The sequence below is a fragment of the Helicoverpa zea genome, chromosome 16 (assembly GCF_022581195.2).
Source record: "Helicoverpa zea isolate HzStark_Cry1AcR chromosome 16, ilHelZeax1.1, whole genome shotgun sequence".
Lineage (NCBI taxonomy): Eukaryota > Metazoa > Arthropoda > Insecta > Lepidoptera > Noctuidae > Helicoverpa > Helicoverpa zea.
The window spans coordinates 9,200,885-9,223,961 of record NC_061467.1 but is presented as its reverse complement, the minus strand read 5'-3'; the positions used below and the strand labels follow the sequence as shown (position 1 = coordinate 9,223,961).

General features: G+C 35.0%; 1 protein-coding gene across 2 annotated transcripts in view; it reads right to left on the bottom strand.

Annotated features, from left to right (window-relative positions):
• The window catches only part of LOC124637337 (vascular endothelial growth factor receptor 1-like), a 139,734-nt gene extending 116,657 nt beyond the window's left edge, over nucleotides 1-23,077 (bottom strand). Inside the window, exons 1-3 of one of the 2 annotated variants that reach the window (XM_047173701.1) lie at nucleotides 22,922-23,077; nucleotides 15,217-15,649; nucleotides 2,226-2,364 (exon numbers count right to left, since the gene is read on the bottom strand). In XM_047173701.1, the coding sequence (XP_047029657.1) occupies nucleotides 2,226-2,364; nucleotides 15,217-15,501 (424 nt within the window). In that variant the 5' untranslated portion in view covers nucleotides 15,502-15,649; nucleotides 22,922-23,077. Of the gene's footprint in view, nucleotides 1-2,225; nucleotides 2,365-11,939; nucleotides 12,253-15,216; nucleotides 15,650-22,921 lie in introns of those variants that run through there. The other variant, XM_047173702.1, reaches the window with a different exon arrangement.

Here is a 23,077-nt window from a genome sequence, read left to right as displayed (position 1 = left end):
TCGCTGCCCACCGGGAGTGTACCCAAGAGGCTGGCAGCATTGCCACGTTGGATGGCAATGCTAAAGTCGAAGTTAATAACTTTTTTCGTCCCCTGAGCATCGCCATTTAAGAGCGCTACATTCTAAGGAGATTATGCGTTATGACATCTCCGCTGGTCATTCCGTTCTTCATGGTACATACATCAATGTACTGTGAGCAATTACTATGTGATTGACGTCGAAATAAATTCTACATATGCGACGAAAATAGGTCAATGTTTATATTTTTTTACGTGGTTTACATCTAAGATTAAAATAACCTCGGGACATATGATTTTGGTACGTAGATACTTCTTTCAAATGGAATCTCTAATAATAAATATCTTTGTAAATTTGTTTGTTTGTTTTCTATGCAGTAACGGAACAGCTGATCGATAGAATTTTATAGCTTCGATAGTTTATGAGTCAGACTGTGGTAAAGTCGGGATGTTGTCTGAAAAATTGTACGGTTTGTGGGACTGGTTAATATAACCACGGACTGTGTAAGAGCTCAAAACAAAAAGATTTGTGTACTGAGTCTATACTAAATGCGTAAGTAACAAACTTCCTACTAGTTAAGTAGTGTGAAAATACTCTTTAGGCTTTATTTAATGAACAGCTAAGCATATACAGACTATTATAGGAATCTACATTTTCATTACTAACTTACTACTGTCTACTGACATGCCAAATCTATTTTATATCTCTATATATCCAGTTGTCTCCTATTTACGCAATTTAATTTCTCAAACCAGTCTTAGTAAGTTTGAAAATGATTTACAGCTTTTAAAAAGATACGAGTATTATAACGGCCTATAAAACCCTACGGTAAACGACGTAAAACCATTTTACTACTGAAAGTACGAATTCGCCATTCTTGAGTAAAGAAAGACCAACAAATAAACTGAACATATGGGTTTGTGGGTATAGGACGCTCGTAAAAACACACGAGATTTTGACATACCTATTACCTATCCACTGAATTATTTCATAGTCTTTGTACATAAGTATTACTGTTTTGCACGAAAGCGCGCTAGTATTAAGACTTCTTTAAAGCGGAGAAGAGTAAAAGACTTGGAGAGTCTGGACCTTTTAGACCTTGATTTTGTTTCAAGGTCCTTGACGTAGCTAGTTATTCAGCTAGGTAAGTTGTTATCTAAATTAAAGAACTATATTCTTTAAATCCGTAAACGTAATAATAAATCATAGAATGCCCGATATCGGTGACCATCTATTTTTTATATTTTTAAATGTTTTTATTTTTATTTTTTTATAATCTAATATTTAAAAATATAAATGATATGTTGAAAGATAAATAAATGCACTAATCATAGAATGCAATAAATAAACCATCACGAAATTATAAAAAAATGGTTAATGTCTATTACCGACTTAATCCATTTTGTTTAATTAAATATATCTGCAAACGGTACCTAATTTAATATACAAGATAAACCTACATATTAATAATTGAATATAAAAAGGTTGAATATCCTTAAAGGTTCATAAACAAAAATCATTCATTTTGTATACCTAACAATTACATTAGCAACTACAAAACTCCCTGTGGACATAGGACGCGGAAACCGTTAACATATTGTTTATTTACACCGAAATAACTAACAAAACTTACGTTTTGCGTAATGTGTTTAACCATCTGGATGGTCTTTGTTATGAAACAAGAGACGGCTTATAGTAACCGATGTATTGTTTCTACTACAATACATTGGTGGCTTTGTGAACTTTGTATTTATCGGCACTCAAAAGCTAAAAGATTGAGTTCTTGGGGTTAGTAGGAGCCATAAACGTTCCGTTCGATCATGAGGTTAAGCAACACTTAGCGCGGTTGGTCTATGGATGGGTGCCCATCGTTATTTCAAGATCGTTGGCAGTCGTTACGGATAAGAGGATCTATTAAGTTCAGGTGTCGATTTTATTCATAAATATTGAGCTACATGTTTGCTACCAAGAGCACTAATGTTAACCATAATCTAATTTGGATTAAGACCTTATTACCTAGAAGAAGTAGAACTTTCTTTTGGCAAACGCTCCAGGTAAAATACATATGTAAAATATGGAATACCATTATGTAACGGATGATCATTTCTTCTTCCAGACTCTGGGCTGCTTTGCTTTCTAATAACCCACAAACCCGGGGACCCTTCGCACGGCAGTCAGGCTTGCGAATAAAGACAAACACAACTTACCCCTGGAAGGTATCCAGGACACGTTGAAGTTGAGCTCATGGTCTGAGTTCTTCAGCGGCAGCGGGAACACCTCGAGCTTCTGCGGTAGTCCAGCGTGCTGCACTGGATACTGCAAGTCTGGGGGCTCGGGGTCTTCTGACTGCAACAATGAGGAGAAATTGCTTTGTTGATTTTTGAGAACAAGCTGCTGATCATTTTTGGGGATGAGAAAAGGGTTAACGTCTTCTGTTGAGGACTGTTGGTGCAACTGTATACTACATAATAGTAAGACCACACCTAATATCTTGTGTGAAGTTAGGGAAAAAAACATTTAGTGAACTTCCCGCATCTCGTTGTCCTAGTCCACTATGCCACTAGCTAGACGATAGGTCTGTATGTATAGAATAATTGTTGTTGGAAAACTTATCATATAAAAAGTTTAGATAAGTACACGAATACTGAATAGTCACCATACATAACATCTGATTAAAAAAAAAAAACATAATCATTGATATTTTCAGTGTGTGTATATTTAGAGTTCTTGCATGAGTACTTTGCAATAGACCAGCCATGCCTATTAACAAAACGGCCACATCCACAAAAAAAACACAGTCAAAAGGATATGACCTGCCAGAATAAAACCTCAGACTAGAAAAAGAAAACTCTAATTCCATTTTCGAATCATCCATTACGGAATCCATTACTAAAGATTTACTTGCTGACGTCTCCATTCAAACTAAACAGTGCATGATACTGAAATCACTGAAATTCATTCAGAGTTTTCTTTCATCGGAACTAAAAACTATGTTTGGATTCTTGGCCGCGGTCAATGTAAATATGTCCGAATTACATGATTGAAAAATGTTATGTACACTTCTATGCAAAAATATAGGGACACCGGTAATGATTATTTTTTCGGTAACGATTTAATAAAAAATATAAGAGTTTCCTAGTAAAAGACTGCAACTTACTTTCGACACAATTATATAGTAATATTAATTAAACATTACTTAATAGACAGGTAACATATGAATATCAGAAAACTAATAATAACGCTTTATTATGAGGAACACGTGTCTTGTCACAATATTAATAATTATTGTTTACTTGTCCTTAACAACATTTCCCGGAAAAGCGCAATTTTACGGGGAAAAAAAAACATAGACCTACATAATATTTATAAATGCGAAAGTAACTCCGCCTGTCGATCTGTCAATCCATCTGTTACGCATAAGCAGTTAACTACTGATTCTATTTGCATGAAATTTTCGACGAAAATAACTCTCATGTAAGGTCGGAAGATATTTTTATCTGCTTGTGTACTTTGTTATTTCCTCAGTATGCCGGTGATTTGATAGTTTAATAATAGCTACGTACTTAGCTATAAATACCCAATTAGCATTCTTCAATCAATATGCCATCTCCGGTCGAAGATTTGAGCCCAAAAGGAGATGAAGAGATGTAGAGACAAAATACATGTGCAATGCCAGGTATGTCGTGGAAAGAACTAAGTAGAGGATACAAATAAGAAAAGCTGATCCCAACAGCATGTGAGATTTAATTTACCCGAAAAAGAAGAATTCCTCAATCAACCATTTAAAGGTACACTACAATGCATTCATAACTAAAACTCCTCTCGTGAATTCGCCCGCACATTACTTAATGTATGTAGTATGTTTATATGACTCTATTAACGCCCCATGACCTTTCTGTCCAAAGAAACCGTTTTTTTCGTGATTTTTAGTAGCCACTGCCATAGATTCATAGCCAAAAACAGGAGATCAAGGTACAACTATCAATAAGTTTATTTTTACGTCATTAAACTACTAATTACCCATGTAAACTATCAGAAAGTACTATTTATTACCTAAACCACTCCACAAGGTCATTGTTATCATGCATGATATCATAACACCACTATAAAGTTTCCTAGAAAGATGTAAAGATAGACTAGCAACAAAAATCTAACTGGTGCGAGTGAACCAGGTGCTTCCCATTTGCAAACCAGACGCATGTAACATCTGACCTTGACCTTGGGTGTTAATTTATAGGCGGGTTGCACACGATTCGGGAGAGCTGATTTAGATGCAAAATTGCGTTTTGTTTGTTAGGTTGGTAGTTCTACTAGATTTTCTGTGCATACCGAGGAAACTATTTATTGTACTCGTGTGAAAGTATTGTGTAGTCTTTTCAAGGGTTTCAGCTGTGTTCAATGAAATTCTATCTGGTTCAGTAATTTTCGTCCGAAAGCGTATCAATTAGATTGCATCATTAGGTTTCATCAGAGATTAAGGATTTATGAATTATAATAATACATATTGAGCTTGCTTAATAGCATCTCCTTTAACCCGGGGTCGTTTGGGAAACGGCTAGTACTACCTATATTAAAAACGCTTTCGTCTAGACAGATACCAATGTACCAGGTGACAAATGGATAAATCACAGTTTTAGCGATAGTAAGTAATTGCTTGTAAAGCTAAAGGAAGTTACACGTCGATAAGAGCATTAGACATAGTGCAGACAGAGTGTGATGAATAAGGGACGTTGTTGTTGACGGAAATAGCGAAAAATTAAGCTGTCTTTATATTGCGTGTGTTAAAAAAAAACTCAAAATCAATAATTAAAAATTGTTCGAAAAATAGTACCTACCGAACGTCAAAAACAACTGCCCCCAAAACGCCCACCCTTTCATCCTAAATACAGTTTGCTTTGCCTATCTTGAAGTCATTGTAGCCTACTTCACAACGACATAACACCATCAATCCCCATCAAGTTATTTACGTAAGATTTTTATAATAATTTATGTTCTACAAGAAGTAGTTTACAATCACGGCATGATTGATAGCCGAGATAAAAATAACGAGCGAAGTCGGCGCCAAAATAGTTAGCGTATACAAATATTGTTACTGCATGTCTTATGAAATGGCTATTTACTGACTGATTGTGATACATGGCTATGATTTATTTTAGGTAGTTTTGAATGGGAAGGTCTGACGTATTCTGGTATAGTTCCATACTGGGCTTATCTGTCAGACTTTTTTGCACGTTGTGTGAGAAATATTTATTGTAAGAAAAGTGGTGGTTAATATCTTGCTGTAGGTAATCCGTCCTTATTATTAAATATTATAAAAGTGAGATTAGGTAGGTTTTTTTTTACAATTCGCCATAGAATATCATAAAGTATATGCGATAGGATTTAATGTGATTGTGAACGACACACCCGATATAATAATTAGGTATAGGTCTTTAAAGCAAGTCTGAAGTCTGTGGAAAAACATAGACTTAAGTCCGGGTACGGCAAAGCGTTTACTCAAGATAGGTACGCAAAATACAGTTAACATCCCAATACTTGTCCTTGCTAAAATTCGCCCTTTAACAAATTGCCCAGAGAATTAGCGATGACGTCACAACTTCGATCAAACGGCTTCGTCAATATGGCGGTTATCAGTTGCTAATCAACAGCAGTACAAGAGTAAAGTGATTGGATGTTAATCCGTCATGTTCCGCAAATTTTCATACTTTTATCTCTCTATGTATTGTTCCCTAATATCGAGATATTTTTTATCAATGCAATGGCAGATTAGATTGGTGTTTAACAATTTTTAATCTGTAGTGACATAATGTTCGTACATGATTTTTGACATTCTATGAGAAAAGGTACCTACTCTATAGACCTTGGTGCTTATATCACCTGTCTAGCCTTTTCCCAACTATGTTGGGGACGGCTTTCAGACGGTTTAACCGGATGCAGCTGAGTGCTAGTGTTTTACAAGGAGCGGCTGCCTATCTGACCTCCTCAACCCATTTAAGTATGTACCCGGTCAACTCGATACCCCTTGCTAAGACTGGTTGTCAGACTTGGAGTTTGGCGCTTAAGGCCGCGTTTCCATTGACGCGGAGCGGGGCGGAGAGGAGCTTAGCGGTGCACAAATTGATCATTGACTATGCTTGAAATCTCCGCTCCGCTTCAATGGAAACAGTACGAGCGGGGTGGAGCAGAGCTGAGCGAATATTAATACATCGAGGCGGTGCAGTGCGGAGGACAGCGAGCATTGGGGTGCAGAGCGGAGGACAGCGGGGCGGCACGGAGCGGTGCGGAGCGGGGCGGTGCGTGACTCGCGTGCAGTGTGTCAGTTGTCTTCGTTACGTCACTAGGTGCGTTCAAAATCTTCATCGCTCTTCTCCGCCCAGCTGCGCTCCTCTCCGCCCCTCTCCGCCCAGCTCCGCTTCAGTGGAAACACTGACCACTTTTCACCGCTCTTCTCCGCCCCTCTCCGCCCAGCTCCGCGTCAATGGAAACGCGGCCTAAGTTGTTTAGAAACAGAAATGTTTCAAGTTTGCTTTTACCATAGAAACAATGTCGTAAGTGATAATGCCATAAGGTTCCTTTTACCCTGGACTCACAATTTTTTATGCGAATCGTATCTGTACGTTGTTACAGGTGTTTAGATTATTCAATTTTACAAGCAAATGACATAATCAGCAGTTATCGACGATAATCCAATTTAAGAATCACTGTGGCATGATAATTTTCATAGTTGTATGAGAAAATGTTTCGTATGTGAGAAATCACATCATAAGTCGACGTTTACGATAACAGATCCGAATCGAAACCAGCCTAGATCCTTCTCCGATAAATTGGCTACCTGACAATGAAATATTTTTTTCAAATTGGTAACATAATTCCTAAGATGAGTGCAAAACAAAATATTTTTTTAAAAAACTAATGTATGTATTCTATGTCTATTTTCTTCTTCTATTTAACTCGTCTATTGTGTTTCACTACAAGATTTTCATGACAGAAAACTAAAGAAAATTAAACAGACGAAACTAAATGACCCCGATACCCTGATTTTGTTGGTTGTGACAACCTGTAGCTTCGGGTAGAACAATCACTTGTTGCACACATGTTTACAGGTGCTATACAAACATGTTTGTGTATGTGTGTGTGTGGATCATGGTGAGGAAATTCCCCTAAGGGCAGATCACAATTCACACTCCGTAAATAATGGGTTTATGGCTTTTCCAAATCTGTTTGTATGATTTTCTGTGAGGAGAATATTTTGTTAGGATTTTCTATTTTGGGGTAGTTTCTTTATCTATGCTAATATTATAAACAGGAAAACTTTGTTTGTTTGTTTGGTTGGTTGTAATGGATAAACTCAAAAACTACTGGACCGATTTTAAATATTCTTTCACCATTAGAAAGCTATATTATCTGCGAGTAACATAGGCTATATTTTATCCCGGTACGGGCAGTAGCTCCCACGGGACGCGGGTGAAACCGCGGGAAAACTCCTAGTAGTCAATATTTAAGTATCTGCCATGTGATTATATGGGTTTCTTTTAACAAAAATATGACGAGAAAATGTATGATCATCATTTTCTGCAATGCTGTAAAACAAGATTGATTTTGCGGCAATGCGTCAGTTGATTTCGATTTTTACAAATATTCGTTAAATAGGTACCTATACCTACTTACGTTTACTTTAATACTAAAAATAAGTGAAGATTAGATAGCTGAGTCATAAGGTTTGTGCAATACGCTAGTGATAAAACTAGCTTATCATCTAATGTTGTAAAGCAGAAGAGTTTATAAACGTGTTAATTTCAGTACCTACATATCTATTGATTTGAAAAATATTTCAGTGTTATTTAGTCGCTTTATCGACGAAGGTTAAGGCTAGTATTTACAAACCTGAGAGAAGTTCACGCTGGCTGAAGCTATTTTATCACAGTTAGCAAACACTGAATAATAAATACCACATCGCAGTAACCTTAACTGACTGAATTTATAACCTCTAAACCCAAACAATACTATGTTGATTTTGGCCGTTATAAATGCGTGAATTACTTACTACAATATGCTTGCAAACCAAAGTTTATTTTACATATGTTTCTTAATCATACCTATAATAATATGAATGTTCAACACACAACCTTCTCATGAATAGAATACTAGTTGAAACTTGTTTCTTTAGTAATATTTGTCTTTCTAACGGTTCGACATGAAAATGGTTAATAAATATGAGCATTTAGTTTCATTTCTATTGATATTAAGCTTTATGAGCGCTGTTTATTTAGTTGGTAAGAAAAATAGAGTAGCTAAGCTTGCTTGAAATGTTTGAACAAATACTGACAGCTACATAATTACAACATTTGTGATTTACATATTTAATATCTAAGTAGGTATGTGAAGGAAAAGAGAGAAAATTATGTGCTTACATTATGAGTTGAAAAACTCTGGTAACTTGCCCAGAAAACTGGCATCATGTCCACGTTGTATGGCAATGCTTATTCCTTTGGGATATTATAAATTGCATATCAAATAAATAATCGCCTATCAATAAATACTCATCATTTAATTCTTTTTTACATCAAATAACTTACTTCACTACAAATAAACTAAATGTTTAACAAAACTCAAACTGCAGATAATTCGAAATTATACATCAATATGACATTACTTTTTTCCTTATAATGCAATACAGTTAAAGGAGATGGCCAAATTTTCATAGTAAAAAAACCCAGAATCGACAGCAACGAAATGGGTACCAATGGGTTCGTTATGATAGACCTTTGATGGTGCCAAAAAATCCAGCCTGAAATCCATGGGGTATAGGAGCTATAGCATATTTTCACAAATATAGGTTATGTTGAATTTATGTTGATTTTAAAGATTATTTACATAAAGGACCATAAACAATAAGGCATACTAACATTATACATGCGAATAGTAATATCACCATAGTTACAGAGTTTGCCTGGTAATTAAAAGGTCTTGAGTTTGACCACCCATTGCACTATTGACATGAACCACTCCAGATACGATTAAGTACCGGCCTAACTTACTTGAAGTGGTTTTCCTGTTATGTGTAAACTTGCGAACTGGCAAAGGTTACTTAAAAAAAAAATCTTAAGTAAAAAAAAAAAACTTAAACTTTTTTTATCATTTTTTTTTTAATTTTAACTTTTAGTCACTATTCGCATTAGTGAAAAAGTTCTCGTCAATGCTAATCATATAAGCCCAAACACGAGGTAGTTAATATTTACCATTGCCGAGTTCCCTTGACCTTCTCTCTTCTCCATCATCAGGTCAGCTCTAAACCTTCACTCGTGTATAGTGCTAACAGACATACACCTAAGTGGAAAGTTTTTACCCTATGCACAACTTTTAATGAACAGCAAAAAGAAAAGTTCAGCTTTTTCATGTACTAAAATCTTCATCGAAGAAACCTTGTAAAAAGAGAACCCCATGGTTTTTAGAAGATATGGAATACTTTTTGTAATCTACACATTCTACTGAATCCAACCATACATACGAAGTTTCTGTCGACTCTGGGTTTTTTTTGGCCATCTCCTTTATTCTTGTACAAAAATACTACATACAAGCATTAAATACTGAATGTACAGCAAATTTTCCATATTTCATAGCAAAATAACTATCCCAGTCGCATATTAACCAGTAAGTACAACAAAACCTGTTCATCATATTTGTCTTAATTTTCAAGAAGCCATGCTTGGCAAATTTAATGATTATTATAACAAAAAAATCCTGTCACATTGCGTTATTTCTAAAAGCAGAACAAATTAACTGAAATCTCATTCAGCGTACTATGAATATGGTAGAATTTTATTTAGATTCAATTTATTTAGCAAATTGCCATTTATAACCTTCAATTAAAAACATTGTTTTAAAAATTGAAGCTAGTAACGAAAACGAATCGCTGCAAAACCGACTCCACGTAGTCTTGTTTGCCCTACCCCTAGAGTGCAATTCAAAACCGCGTAGGCGCGGAGGGGCGAGGCGGCCTGCGAGCTGAGGCGCAGGTAGTTTTAATGCTCGCCGATGCGGTTGAGGCTGGCCGGCTCTGCCGGCCAGTAAGCCGAAGCCAAAAGATGATTCTGACTATAAACATTCTGAAATATGATAGTTCTGCCTTTTAATGACTACTTATATGAAATGTATGCCAAAAGGAAGTACTGACAATGACTAAAAATGCACCTGCCCCATTTTTTTTAAGAACTATATGTGCAAGCATATCATCGGACTTGCGATCCGACTCAAGTACGTGGCGCCACCTGCAGAAGTTAAAAATGTGCCTATTGTGCAAAAAAGGAAGCGTGGACGCTTATTAATAATTCAATAACAATCAAGTCAATTCAATCAAATTCAATCAATTCAATACAAATAATATGAGCCCAAACACGAGGTAGTTTACATATTCAGTTGTCGAGTTCCCTCGACCTTCTTTCGTCTCCATCATCAGGTCAGCTCCAAACCTTTACTGTTGCATATTGTTATAAGACATACACCTTATAGTCAAGTTTTTATCCTGCGCATACCTACAACTTTCAAAAGTTGCCCTGGATTTCTCAGGGTTTCCATTATCAGATCCGGACCTGATGATTATGGGACCAACTGTGAGGTATACCCTATCAAACAAAAAAATAATTTAATAAAATAGTCCATAAATAGTCCCATGAACGATGTTTTCATAACAGCGCCTGAACAATTTTTAAAGCATTTTTTTCGTATGAAGGTGTAAAAAAAATGAATTGGAGAGTATGCCATATTTTTTTAAACATTTTTATCTTTTTTTTGAGATACGTCACATTGTTATAGGACGTGGGGCAATTTTGTATGGATTGTGATCCGTCTTCTTTGTATTTAATTTTATATTTTTTTGCTGATCTCATTATGTGGTAATTAATAAATAATAAGATGACTGTGACTAATAAAATGCAGTTTTATTCAGAAAAACTGCTGTAAATAATATAAAAATATAAGCTATATTTAAAAGAAAAAGAGTTAACATGTATAATGTGCATTAAGATTGTTAGCTGTGCATTGATGAAAAAGCTTTTGCTTTAGGAAAAATCGCTGTACGCTGCAAAAATAAATTGTAGTGTGTTTAGTGATATTTTGAGTTGAATATTTTGCTGTGCAATCAGTAATTTTGATGGGAATTCGGAATCTTATTGCATTAAAAAAGGATATCTTTTGATTTGCGTTTAAATACTACCCTATTCCTTTTCCCAAAGAACAAACCAGAACTCTGGTAATGAGAAGCGTCAATCAATATCATTAGTCCTAAGAGCTATATCGGAACTAATGATCGCCTAACTTCTATGCGTAATTTTAAGATTGTATTATGAAGTCATGAAAATAAAATAATCTATGATGACGACATAGTTAGGTTACATTATAATTCGAAGAAATAAATGACTGATGAACAATGATTAAAATACTCAGAGCTATACCTTTTTCAAAAAGAGAATTCACTGGACTTTCAGAAGTAATTCAATATGTACCAAGTAGGTAACGAATATCAGGCAGGAAAATCAAAATTCCTAAAATGCTCAGTTTTCTAGATTTTTTATGAAAAATCTGATCTAAAACGGTTGGGATGGTACGATGGTACACTTTTAAAAACATCGATACCTAGTTTCAATCGGTTTCTAAGGCTTAGTGTAAAACAGATATAATTTATCTTTTAAACCTAACTCTGATATCAGCGCCATGGTAACATCCAAAATTTATAGAAATTCTCGTGTGATTGTTAACCTTTTTCAAAGTCAGTTAATAAAAGCAATGACCTAACACCAAAATACATACATTTGTTTATCAAAACAGAATTTATCTGCGTATTTGACCTTAACCATGATAAAGCAATTGTTACACGCGCTAATTCTCTTCGCATATATGTATAAATATTTATGTTAGAAACTTACATAGTCTGGTTCTGGCCGAAATGGTGGCATTCCATGAGGATGCATATGATTATGACTAGGAATGTCAGAGTAACTATTCTCCAAATTAGGAACAAACTGCGCTAAAGAGTTCACACACAAAACCACTAACAAAAACACACTTTTCACACACATTTCACTCACTAAAACACAAACTCACACACTCACGACAAAAAATGAGTTGTAACTCATTTAATTACACATAAACTCACACACGATTTAATAAATAATTATTAAATTCGTTCGCAATAATGTCTGCGCGTGTTCAAATAAGCGAATTGTTTAGATTAAGAGGTTTATTGATAACAAATTTTGGTACAATCTGTCGATAATACGGAAAGTCGAGTATGGCTGACGTGCGTATTGATAAAACAAGGATAAGATAGCAAGGTATATGTAATATTTACTTTGTTTGTATACGGCCTTATGACCGTAAAATAACAGCTTCGTAATTTTTGTATGAAAGTGAGTAATATCTGTATGGTGACTAAGCGTTTTAGGAATTTTGTTTTTCCTGCCTGATATTCCTTACCAATATTGGTTCAAATTGAATTTCTTCTGTCAATGCGGTGATTTACTTTTTCATCTTCATAGGTACTCAAAGTTATATTTTGTAACATTTGTTGAACGAATGTGACGTTTTGGCACTAAATCGATCTGTTCTAGTTGTGGATTAAGATTTCTTGAGTTTAGTACTAATAAAAATAGCTTTTCGGAAACTACAAAATGTAAAAATTTACGTTTAATGGAAAATTCACAACAATGATAAAGTAAATCAATTTATAGGTACTTCACGGTCATTAATCAAGCACTCTTAATTAATCTGACGATCATACGATAGATTAATTTATTATCGATGGTCTAGTCATAGACATGGATCCTATCGTAAACCAGATAGTGCGGCCCCAAGGTTAGTGTGTGACTAACTATCGATAAACTATTTTATGCATATTAATCGTACATTGCGCATAATAGAGATAGCGATTTTATGTTATCAGTGAAACAGTTGGGTACTGAATTTTAGGTTAACCACTGTTCCTAGAACAGTGTATTCCTTAAGGAAAAAATCTTTCCAAAAATTATATCTTTTTACGTATCAAGGATTATGTGAAGAAAGTATGTTAAAATTGGTCCAAAATATCCCCAAACGTAGGCTTGTAACTGTAGTATTTTTATCCTTAATGAATCAGTGAATTCTTCTTAGAAAAGAATTACAACGTAATTACGACGAAATAATATATTTATATAATATGTACTAACGTAAATCAAATGTAGTATAAACGTAATTATTTTTAATATCAACATGAAAACTGAAGGGCCAAACATTCAATATGGCGGTTTTGGTAAACAAACGCGTACTACTATTTATGTAGTAGTAATTTATGGGGAAGGAACGTAGTTTGTGTGGTTAAGGGAAATATTTTCATAATCAATGAATGAAACATTTCATATCTGCGGAATAACACAGTAAGATGTTTGTTGTTCTTGTAGCTTTCGTAAACAGAATTTCCTAAAATGTTGATCCAAAAAAATATTTTAGTTAACAAAATTAAGAAGGTTGGTTGATGGGAGACGGTATTTATACTTCAAAAGAGAAGAAATCATGATGGAAGTTCCTTAAATCCCAACATTATTTAGTAAAAAAAAAACAAAGCTTAAAACAAATACGAAACAAGTCTACAGTAAGCACACTTCAGGCTAAACTGACAGCCGAAAGTTGGGCTGACGGTTTATTTTGAATACACCTTTAAATTAATTTCTAAAAATCTAAAACCATTAACTCTAAATGCGAATCCAAGTAAACTTTTTAGGCTGTCTGATACCAGCCGTTTACATATTACCATTCACTTCCATACAGACTTAAGAGTCAAATTAAACTTTCGACCCACAAAAACATATTAACAATACTGGTAAAGAATTAAAATGACGTAAGAAAAAGATTGCAGCATTACCTAAGATTAGAAAAGAGTTGAATATAACATATCTAAATTATTTCTCACTATGTTTATCTAAATATAAACGCGAGTTTACATAATCTGTACCTAGTGTAATGCGCTGAAATGTAATTCGTCGTTGGCAAGCGTTTCCTATCTGAAGATACTTGGATAATTTGAATCGAAACACTGAGGTTTTGAAGACAAGCATAGCATAGGGATATTGTGGTTTTGATACGCTTTTGGAATGATTAAGAAGCATTTGATGATCTGAATTTGGAGCATTATCATGATCGGTATAACCAATAATAAAGGCATTTCCTCATACAAAGAACACTAGAGCATTGGTTACTCCACTTGCTCAGGGCTCATCGACAAATGGGTCTTTCTTCATAAACAAAGTACGCCCGAGCTTTGGTTACTGCGCTCGCTCAGGGCTCATTGGCAATTTCTTACTAAGGTTGTTGACATATACCACTAGACAATAACTTCTAAAATTCATACGTTTTTTTACTTGAACCATATCAACAAGAGGTTAAATCACTATGCATGCTGCAAGAACAATATATTTTGCTTCTCTTGGAAAAACGTAAAATTCTCTTTTGCTGAAAATTTTCATGTTTTCTATTTGGTCTTTTATTTTAATACACTCTGATAACATAAAAAGCCCAAAGGCTTTCCAAAATATAATTACAAAGTTTAGGTGAAAAGTGAAAGCAAAATAAGTACATTATTTAATTGAATTTTGAAGCAAGTTACACGAAAAAGTTCGTAATGGAATCATACACCCACACAGATGTGCTTAGCTCAACATATTACCGGAATATAGTAGGTACTTAAAATAAATATTGTTGGCGTATTAATAATACTTAGAAGGTTTATGAGTAAAGTTATGGTGGGCGTTTTGTAGTATTAACCCAACTTTGACAACCTACCCCTTTACGAAGTTATAGATGATTCACATTGAATGACTATTTCTGCGGGGGAGCGACTGATTCTAAGGGTGAATTTCAAATCTTTCAGTTTAATAATTCAATCCTAGTTGTTTTAAAGTAACGGTTTTAAAACTGTCGCGATTTGAATACTTATCTATAAATAATCGGGACTTAAACGATAACCAAGGTACGATACCTTCTTATTTTCCCGACGCGACGTTTCGGCTTTTACTTATATTGGAGTCGCTCTGTCATTTAACCTACAAACTACACTAACGACATCTATTACGGATTTGCGTCTGTTTTTCGCAACGAGCAAAAGATTTTAAAGCAGTCTAAAAACAAATGACTCACACAAAAGCACGTGAACATTCAATACAAAATACTTACATAAGCTAAACTAACAGTCACCCCACTGGTAGTGAGTTCCAAAACTTGGACATCATCTACAGCAGCAGTAGTCTCGGTGGTGGCTGGACTCTCCATCTTCGTCTGTCCGAAAAACTCCGAAATCGAATTCGGAATAACTTTCGGAAGCTCGACTTTCTGAGTCTGCGTTTGCGGCGTCGGTTGGATCTTTGGAGGTATCAAACTCAACTCTTGCGTCCGAAAGTTTTCTGTCGGCGTTGGCATCATCAAAATGAGGAAACCCCACACCGCATGCCATCTCCTCATCTTGTCCACATTCTAAACTCCACATTAAGTTTCAACAATCACTATTTAACACTGGTAGAACCACACAAACACTTGGTGAGAGGAACATTTTCAAAATTGGTACTTTTCACTAGGGAGGCACGAAGCTGGCTGGTTTAGGTAATGAAGGCTAGAAAATAAAACATAAAGTCATCATCATCCTCCGAGCCGTTTTCCCAACTATGTATGTTGGGGTCGGCTTCTAGTCTAATCGGATTCAGCTGTGTACCAGTGCTTTACAAGAAGCGACAGCCTATCTGACCTTCTCAACCCAGTTACCCGGTTTATAAAAAATAACACATAAAGTACCTAATAATTTAAGTTATTGTTAGACAAGGCTGAAATTTACCCCTGTTATAATTAAGAAATCTAATTAGCTCTAGTAATTTTCGTGTGGGTTCTTGGAAAAAAATGGAGGGTTTCCTTCGCCGAAACTGAGCTTTTTTGCGCAGAAACGCTAAACATATTAAAGTAGTGGAAGCCTATAAATATTTTGAACTTGAACATTTTGTAAAAAGACTGTTGGCGAAGAGTGGTTTTCCTGGGACGTGGGTGAAGCCTCGGGAAACTAGTTTGAAATAAAACAAACTACTAATAATCTCATTAATTACTAAACTAGTCACAGTAGAAATATCTATTGCCTAGCGGATACTGGCAACACATTAATTGTTAGCGCACTGGCACAATGTAAAACATTAAGATATTTGTAGTAAACAATTATGGAGATATTTATTAGGTTTCGTTTTGTTTTGTAACAGCTGTTTCCATGTTAGTTTGATAAGTGAAAATAGTTGATGCTATCAAGCTATTGCCTTGTCTGTCTTGATATGTCTTATGATATTCTGAACTACCTATTCCGTCATCCCATGCAGTTAAATAAGAGTCTGAGCTGAGTAGTATCACCAGGTTCACATTACTGAGTAAGATTTTAGTATTTCTATAATTTTATTTTGCAAGAAACAATCAAATAGCTACGAGTACAATATTAGTTTCAGGATCTACGGGTCCCATTGGAAAATTTTCTTGTGTTTGTTTTTAAATAGCCCCAGTTATCGAGAAATGCAGTAAGCTACCTACTTAGTTGAAGGGTGCGTTCCCACGGGATGCGAGATCAACCCCTGGTGAAGGTGTACCTACCCATTAAACATATGCGATTGTGAGTTGGTTTGTTTATTTGTTAAGCTGTAGGTAAACGCCTGACCTGAATTATACTTTTTACTTTAGACTCCTGCTTGTAAGTAATGATTTTCTAATGCATATGACTCTAATTGGAAAAGAGACAATTTCTACGTTCAATAAAGTAAAGGCGTCTAAGTTTTTTTTTTTTTAAATCGAAAACACACATACGAAATTTTCGAGATACTTGTAATTGTAATTGTTTTTGTCGAACCTTAATTTATTGGCATTATCAAGGCAATTTTGCACTCAGAATAATAACATACCTAGATAGAGGAATAAATACGTATGTTCTTAAATTCGTGTTTACTTCAGACTTTCGTATGGAACATAACGTTTGATTTTTACGAGCACGCGCATTCCGTAAACATTTTTTGATTTTAGTCTTGAACTACAATCGAAAGAGTGTGTATGTAGAGATAATACAAATGGTAATAATATTTAGGTGCGCAAATTGCAGGAGCAAGTGTACACTTAGCCTAACTGCCTACCGTATAATCTTTTCCTTCTCGTCTCAATCCATCCTAAGGTTGTCTGGAAGAGATCGCTCTTAGCGATAAGACCGCCCATTATGTCACCTACCTTAACTAGATTTAGATCAAAATTGTAAAATTGGTGTACCTAATAAAGTATATCTATCTATCTATCTATCTATCTAATACGGGGGAAGTACAGTCACGTATAATAAATAATTATTCACTATTTATACTTTTGAGATAAGATCTATTTTGTAATCCTTTGGCTTCCGAAATAATTTGATTACCTACGTTGATAAGTGCATAAAAAATATCTGGCTCGCGGCCGTACTTTGTTAAATATATTATAAATGCAATTACCTTTTAGGTATTTACTAGCTACCACTAAGTAGTTTAATTTTATGGGAACCATGTACTTCATTCAAACTATCTTCATATCTTACCAAAAACTAAATGGCCTTAGTAGTATTATATACTTTAAAGCTGTTTCACATTGTTAAAGTATGCCTTTCGACTTCAAAAAGAAAATTATTCATAGACTAATTTTCATTATAAAATTACGTAGCGACTCACGTTATGGAAATGTTTAAGTAATTAATAAAATATACGAAAAGTTCGTTTCAAAAGGCAAACAAAACACGAACGTTAAATTTTAATTAGATACTTTACCTTTTCAAAGCAACTCTTTTAATTTTGTTCTTTTAGTTTTACAACAGAAAGCATAAAACGTGGACAGACTATTGAAATGAAAATTATTATTTAATGTAAATAGGATTAACAGTGATCACAGATCACACTGGAAACTGAACTGTCGACCGACAGTTGACCCGACATGAATCATCATCATCATCATCATCTCAGCCACAGGACGTCTACTGCTGAACATAGGCCTCCCCCTTAGATCTCCACAGATACCTGTTGGAGGCGACCTGCATCCAGCGTCTTCCGGCGACCTTTATAAGGAATACGACGCGAATGACACGAATGTTGTCAATTTTTTTTTAAAGAAAATCTTGATTCCAATCATAGTTTTCAGTCGGTCTGATCAGTCCGACCCGATCTTTGTAATATGCGTACTACCATACATTCAAGTTGATTTATGAGCCCGAACAAACTATCGGTCGACTAAAAGTTCGTAGTTTGCGGGTGCTCTAAGTATCCCTAATATTATTTACGCTGAAGCTTACAAAAGCCACTGTTTTTTGTTTTCGTGTTTTCATGAAAATGCCTCGCAGCGTATCACATGTTGAATCGAATTATTTTGTTTTAGCTTCGAAAAGTATTTTAGGTGGTGACGTGCGAACGAAGTTATTATGTAAATGTAATGTGAAAGTTTCAAAATATTCTTAGACTAGCTGGCGCCAGTGGTTTTGCCCGCGTCCCGTTTGAGCATCTCCACACACCCAAATAAAAAGAAGTCTATAATAGCTATATTTCTCGATGAATGGGCTGTACAACATTGAAATATTTTTCTTATTGCCAAAGAATCTCAAAAGTCAAATATTTCTCCCGTCAAATTACAACGCACAACACCTCCAAAACGGCTCCCTTTTACCAAATTAATCAGTCTAGTAGTTCCTGATATTAGCACACTCAAAGAAACAAACTCTTTAGCTTTATAATATAAGTAGTAGATAAGTATAAACATAAATAAGAATTTATGTAAAAGACTGTTTTCCTTTGTACTTTTACTCACTTTTCTTTGACCATTAAAATGCAAGTCACGCGACGCATTTCTTCTACCGCAAAAAGTTGTGAGCTCAAACCAAATTACATTCAATTTGAGCGCATAACATAATTTTCAGGCTTCTAAGCTTATCCACAACGAAGTTACAGAGGGTAAAAATATCTTAAAAGATTTTGAAAAATGTTGCTTGAGCTTCTTGTTTTACTTGGTGAGACAGCTTAAATTAATGGAATCTCAACTTATTTTATTAAGCTGTAGATAGCTGAAGAGCTTTTTTGTTTGGTTAACACGCTCTCAAGTTAGAAACCAATTCGAAATTTAAGTGTTAGAAATGCTATTTACCGAGGATGAAAGGTGCGAAATTGCTCGAAAAAATTACCGCGGCCCTTGTGCACAATGGAACATGGTGGGTTTTAGTTAGTAAAACACTCTTTCACATAGACTCTATATAACTACTTTATAAGCTTACTTGATACGCGAGTAGAGCATTTGCTGGAAGCTCTTATTTTTATGGGTTCAGTAGCTCTGGCGGTTCAGTAGCTACTGAATTAACTCTGAAGATAAGATGGACCTAAGATATATTTCATCGTGTTGAAACTATAAAGGAGAGGACGACGTTAAATATAGGTTGAGAAACCATTAATTACTGACAACTTTTTATTACAATGAATGGGAATATTATTGTGTTCAATATGTAATACAAACTGTGGGAAAGCAATGATAGAAAAATATACTCGAGGTTACGAATTCTTATAGGCAGTCTCAATATCACATATTCAGGTCCTCAAATATTATATGTTACGTGATGTTACGTCGAATTCAATATTCGATACTTTCTTATGAATCGAATATTGAGTACGCCACCTTAATTGAGTATTGAGGAGGTCGACCTGACCTTGACCTTGACTCTCAATAACTCTCATGTATGAGCTGATAAGGAAAATTATAACTACATAGAACGTCATTTTCTTAAGTGCTTAGTATAGTATTTATGAGCATGGGATTATATCAGGACTCTGATTGGACCGTTAGACTTTTTTGTGAAAAACTATAGATAGGTATCCAGGAATGGTCGAATTCCTGCGGGGTCTGTGTGATTATTTAAAAGAGTTATCGTGGTTTGTCAGTGGTCAATATTGCAATTGATAAGAGGAATCATGAAATGATGTCTCCGGAGGAGCAATAATCAATGTGACCCAGAACCTCTGGATTTTTCTTTTGATGGGAAATCATCAAATGACGCTAACGCTTGCACGGCGTGATCGTTGCCCACGGCGTGTGTCAGACTCTTACTAAAACCTACCGTGTTAGTTCTTAAGCTCTTTAAGTACCAGCGCAGCGCCGCGGTAACGCGGTCTTTCGAACCTCACGATTAAAAACCACACATTACGACTATAATTGAGCCATCATGACACGTGTCTATAACCTGGATAAATATTACGTTACCAAATAATGGAGTACTAAATATGAAACAGCGTTTACTCGGATTTGGAACGATAAGCCGGCAGCATTATGTTTATTCCCTTGTGGCAAACGAAATTAGAGTAATCTTTATGTAGGAGTTAACGTATGTAGAATATAAAGTACCTAGTTATGTACGACATTTGTTGTAAGTAAATAATCTTGGTAATGTTCCGGATAATTTCTAGGAGACAACGATAATTTTGCAAAACAAAGACTGTTGCTGTGAGGTTTGTTCATCACCGCTTCTTCTTTCAAGACATAACATTAGGAAGTGGTGTAAGTAAGGTTGAAAAGTTTTTGGATGTGCTAATTTTTTGACATGAAAAAGTGCTAATCTAATAAATAATTAACTTAGTTTCAATAAATGATTTAGACTTTTAAAAAGTTGTGTAAGTATCTATGGCGTCTGAGCGGTCAACGAGTCAACGTCTCCTGAAACTGCCACCTGGATGGACGAAACACGTGTCGAGAGTATAGGTACTCGATTTAATGTCTCGCGGAATTAACCCTACATATTTTCCCTAACATTTCATAAAGAATGGAAATCAAACCAGAGAAGTAACGTAACTCAGTAAGCTATTTGTCATTAAACTTTCTGAATTTGTAGCTACTTTGTCATAGCAAACTTCTAGTCTTCTCTCGTCCATGTAGATGTCACATAACATTAAAGAAGTTCTTGATAGGGGTATTATGTTTTGGGTAGCCATCTTTGTGTCAACTGTAACTTGATACAACTGACCCCTGGAATACGTAATATCGTACAGTTGACAGAAATTGAATGAGGAAGTTTTGACTGATATACAAACTTCGGTTGACACAATGGTAAAGAATTAGGTAATATGAGGTAACTTAGGAGCTTAATGTCTTAGTCAATTCTCTTTGGAATGAAGGCTACTTTTATCGTCCTTTTTATTGACGTAATGTTTAGTTTGTTTTCCTGACAGTAAGTGGTTTGTGTTTACCAAAGAATACAAACCAATGGGTCCACGCTGTTACTACCTGAAGTTGTAATGAAAATCTTGACTTTTAGCAATATTAAATTAACACAATACTATCACCATTTTTTTTTTGTATTATTTTCATGAAAAATAAGTCGGTATGCCTACCTACCTAATTATTCAAAATCTATAGTAAAAATGTATTGGATATTTTATTTGTGTAAAGCTGAAGAGTATTTTTTACAAGATCGCGCTGGTCTTAGGAACTAGTACTAGTCTTATTTAATTTTTTTTTTTAAATTTGTGTGTTAGATTTATTTAGGAAGGCTGTTGGGTACCTACTTTTTATCCGGGAGAGCGGATTAGTTCTCACCCTGGCGAAAGCTAGAGATAATAATTATAGAATACTTACGCCCCGCATGTTAATTAGCTCAATTTGCGAGTGTTTCTCTATCCTCTGTCAATCTACCAGCTAGTTATCCTGTATCATTACTTAATTAGAAGCCCTACTATATCATTATTCCAAATGACATGTCTTAGAGAAATAGGCATTGAATAAATGGTAATCCTTACTAATACTACTGTTGGATGGCTGTCTGTTTTTCCGAGTAAACTTTTTTTGTTTGATAGGAAATCATCAAATGTGGATTAGCAGCGTGAAGGAGTGTCAGACTCTTACTGACTAAAACCCATCATGTTCCTTCGTAGGCCTTTTATGTACCAGGACCGCGGTAACTCTTTTGAACAAACCCGCAGCCCCGACAGGCCTTGGCCCTGATGGGCCCCGCTGGGGTTTCCCAGTAGACTGAAGTTCACTGATACAATCTGTCGGCCGTGATCTTTGTAACACAATAGTAACGCTATTTTTAATGTTCATGATGTATTTGTGCTTGTTTAGGTACCTGGTAAGGTTAGGAACAATTGCACATAGACACTTAAACCATTATGTCACACCTTCACCAAAGGGAAATACTTAGTGAGTGTTCTTTTTACAATATTACGTACCTAGATCACAAGACAGGGTGAAACGCATTGCTAACTTTCATAGGCTAAGTTTAGACTGTATTATGCAAGCTAGCAGACACGATGAGTTTCAGTATGTAAACAATGAACACTATTAATAAGTGCGATCAATATTACATTAGAACTAATATCTATTGATGAATAGATATACAAGATGAATGGGAAAGAGTTTTAGAATTACATACTTCTTACCTAAAATACTCTTGGATACATACATAGTGACGAGTAAATAAAATGCTTTTTATAATATGTTCCCGACTAACAAGGCAGTGTTGTTTGATTAGCGTCATTATTAAAATGCCCGTAGAGTTTCATAAAACGTAATATAAAGTTTGACTACATAATTTAATATAAATATTTTCTCCTATAAAATCTTATAGAAAAACACCGTTAAATACACTATACTTATAAGCAGCTTATTTTCCGCAAATAATAACGTAAAAAGAAAAATACCGAACGCCTAACATCAAATATTAAATATTTCCACTCTTCAAGATATAATTTGTGAGCACAAAAAGCTTTTCAATATCTAAGTGTTATAAGCAGGGGCTTATGATTCCCATAAAGGGAAAACAACAATTTAATCCCGAATTATTTCTGTTTGAAATTTCAAATAAATTATAAAAAACACAACATACACTTGAACAATTAGAGATAAGTTTAAAAATTCACAAAATATTGTTTTTGATTTTTTTAGATAATTAATTTAATTTTGTTAAGTTATGTTCACATTTCCGCGTTTACGTTCTTCGGGCGGTAACGTTTGGGCGGGCCGCCCTACCGGTAGTCGCGGG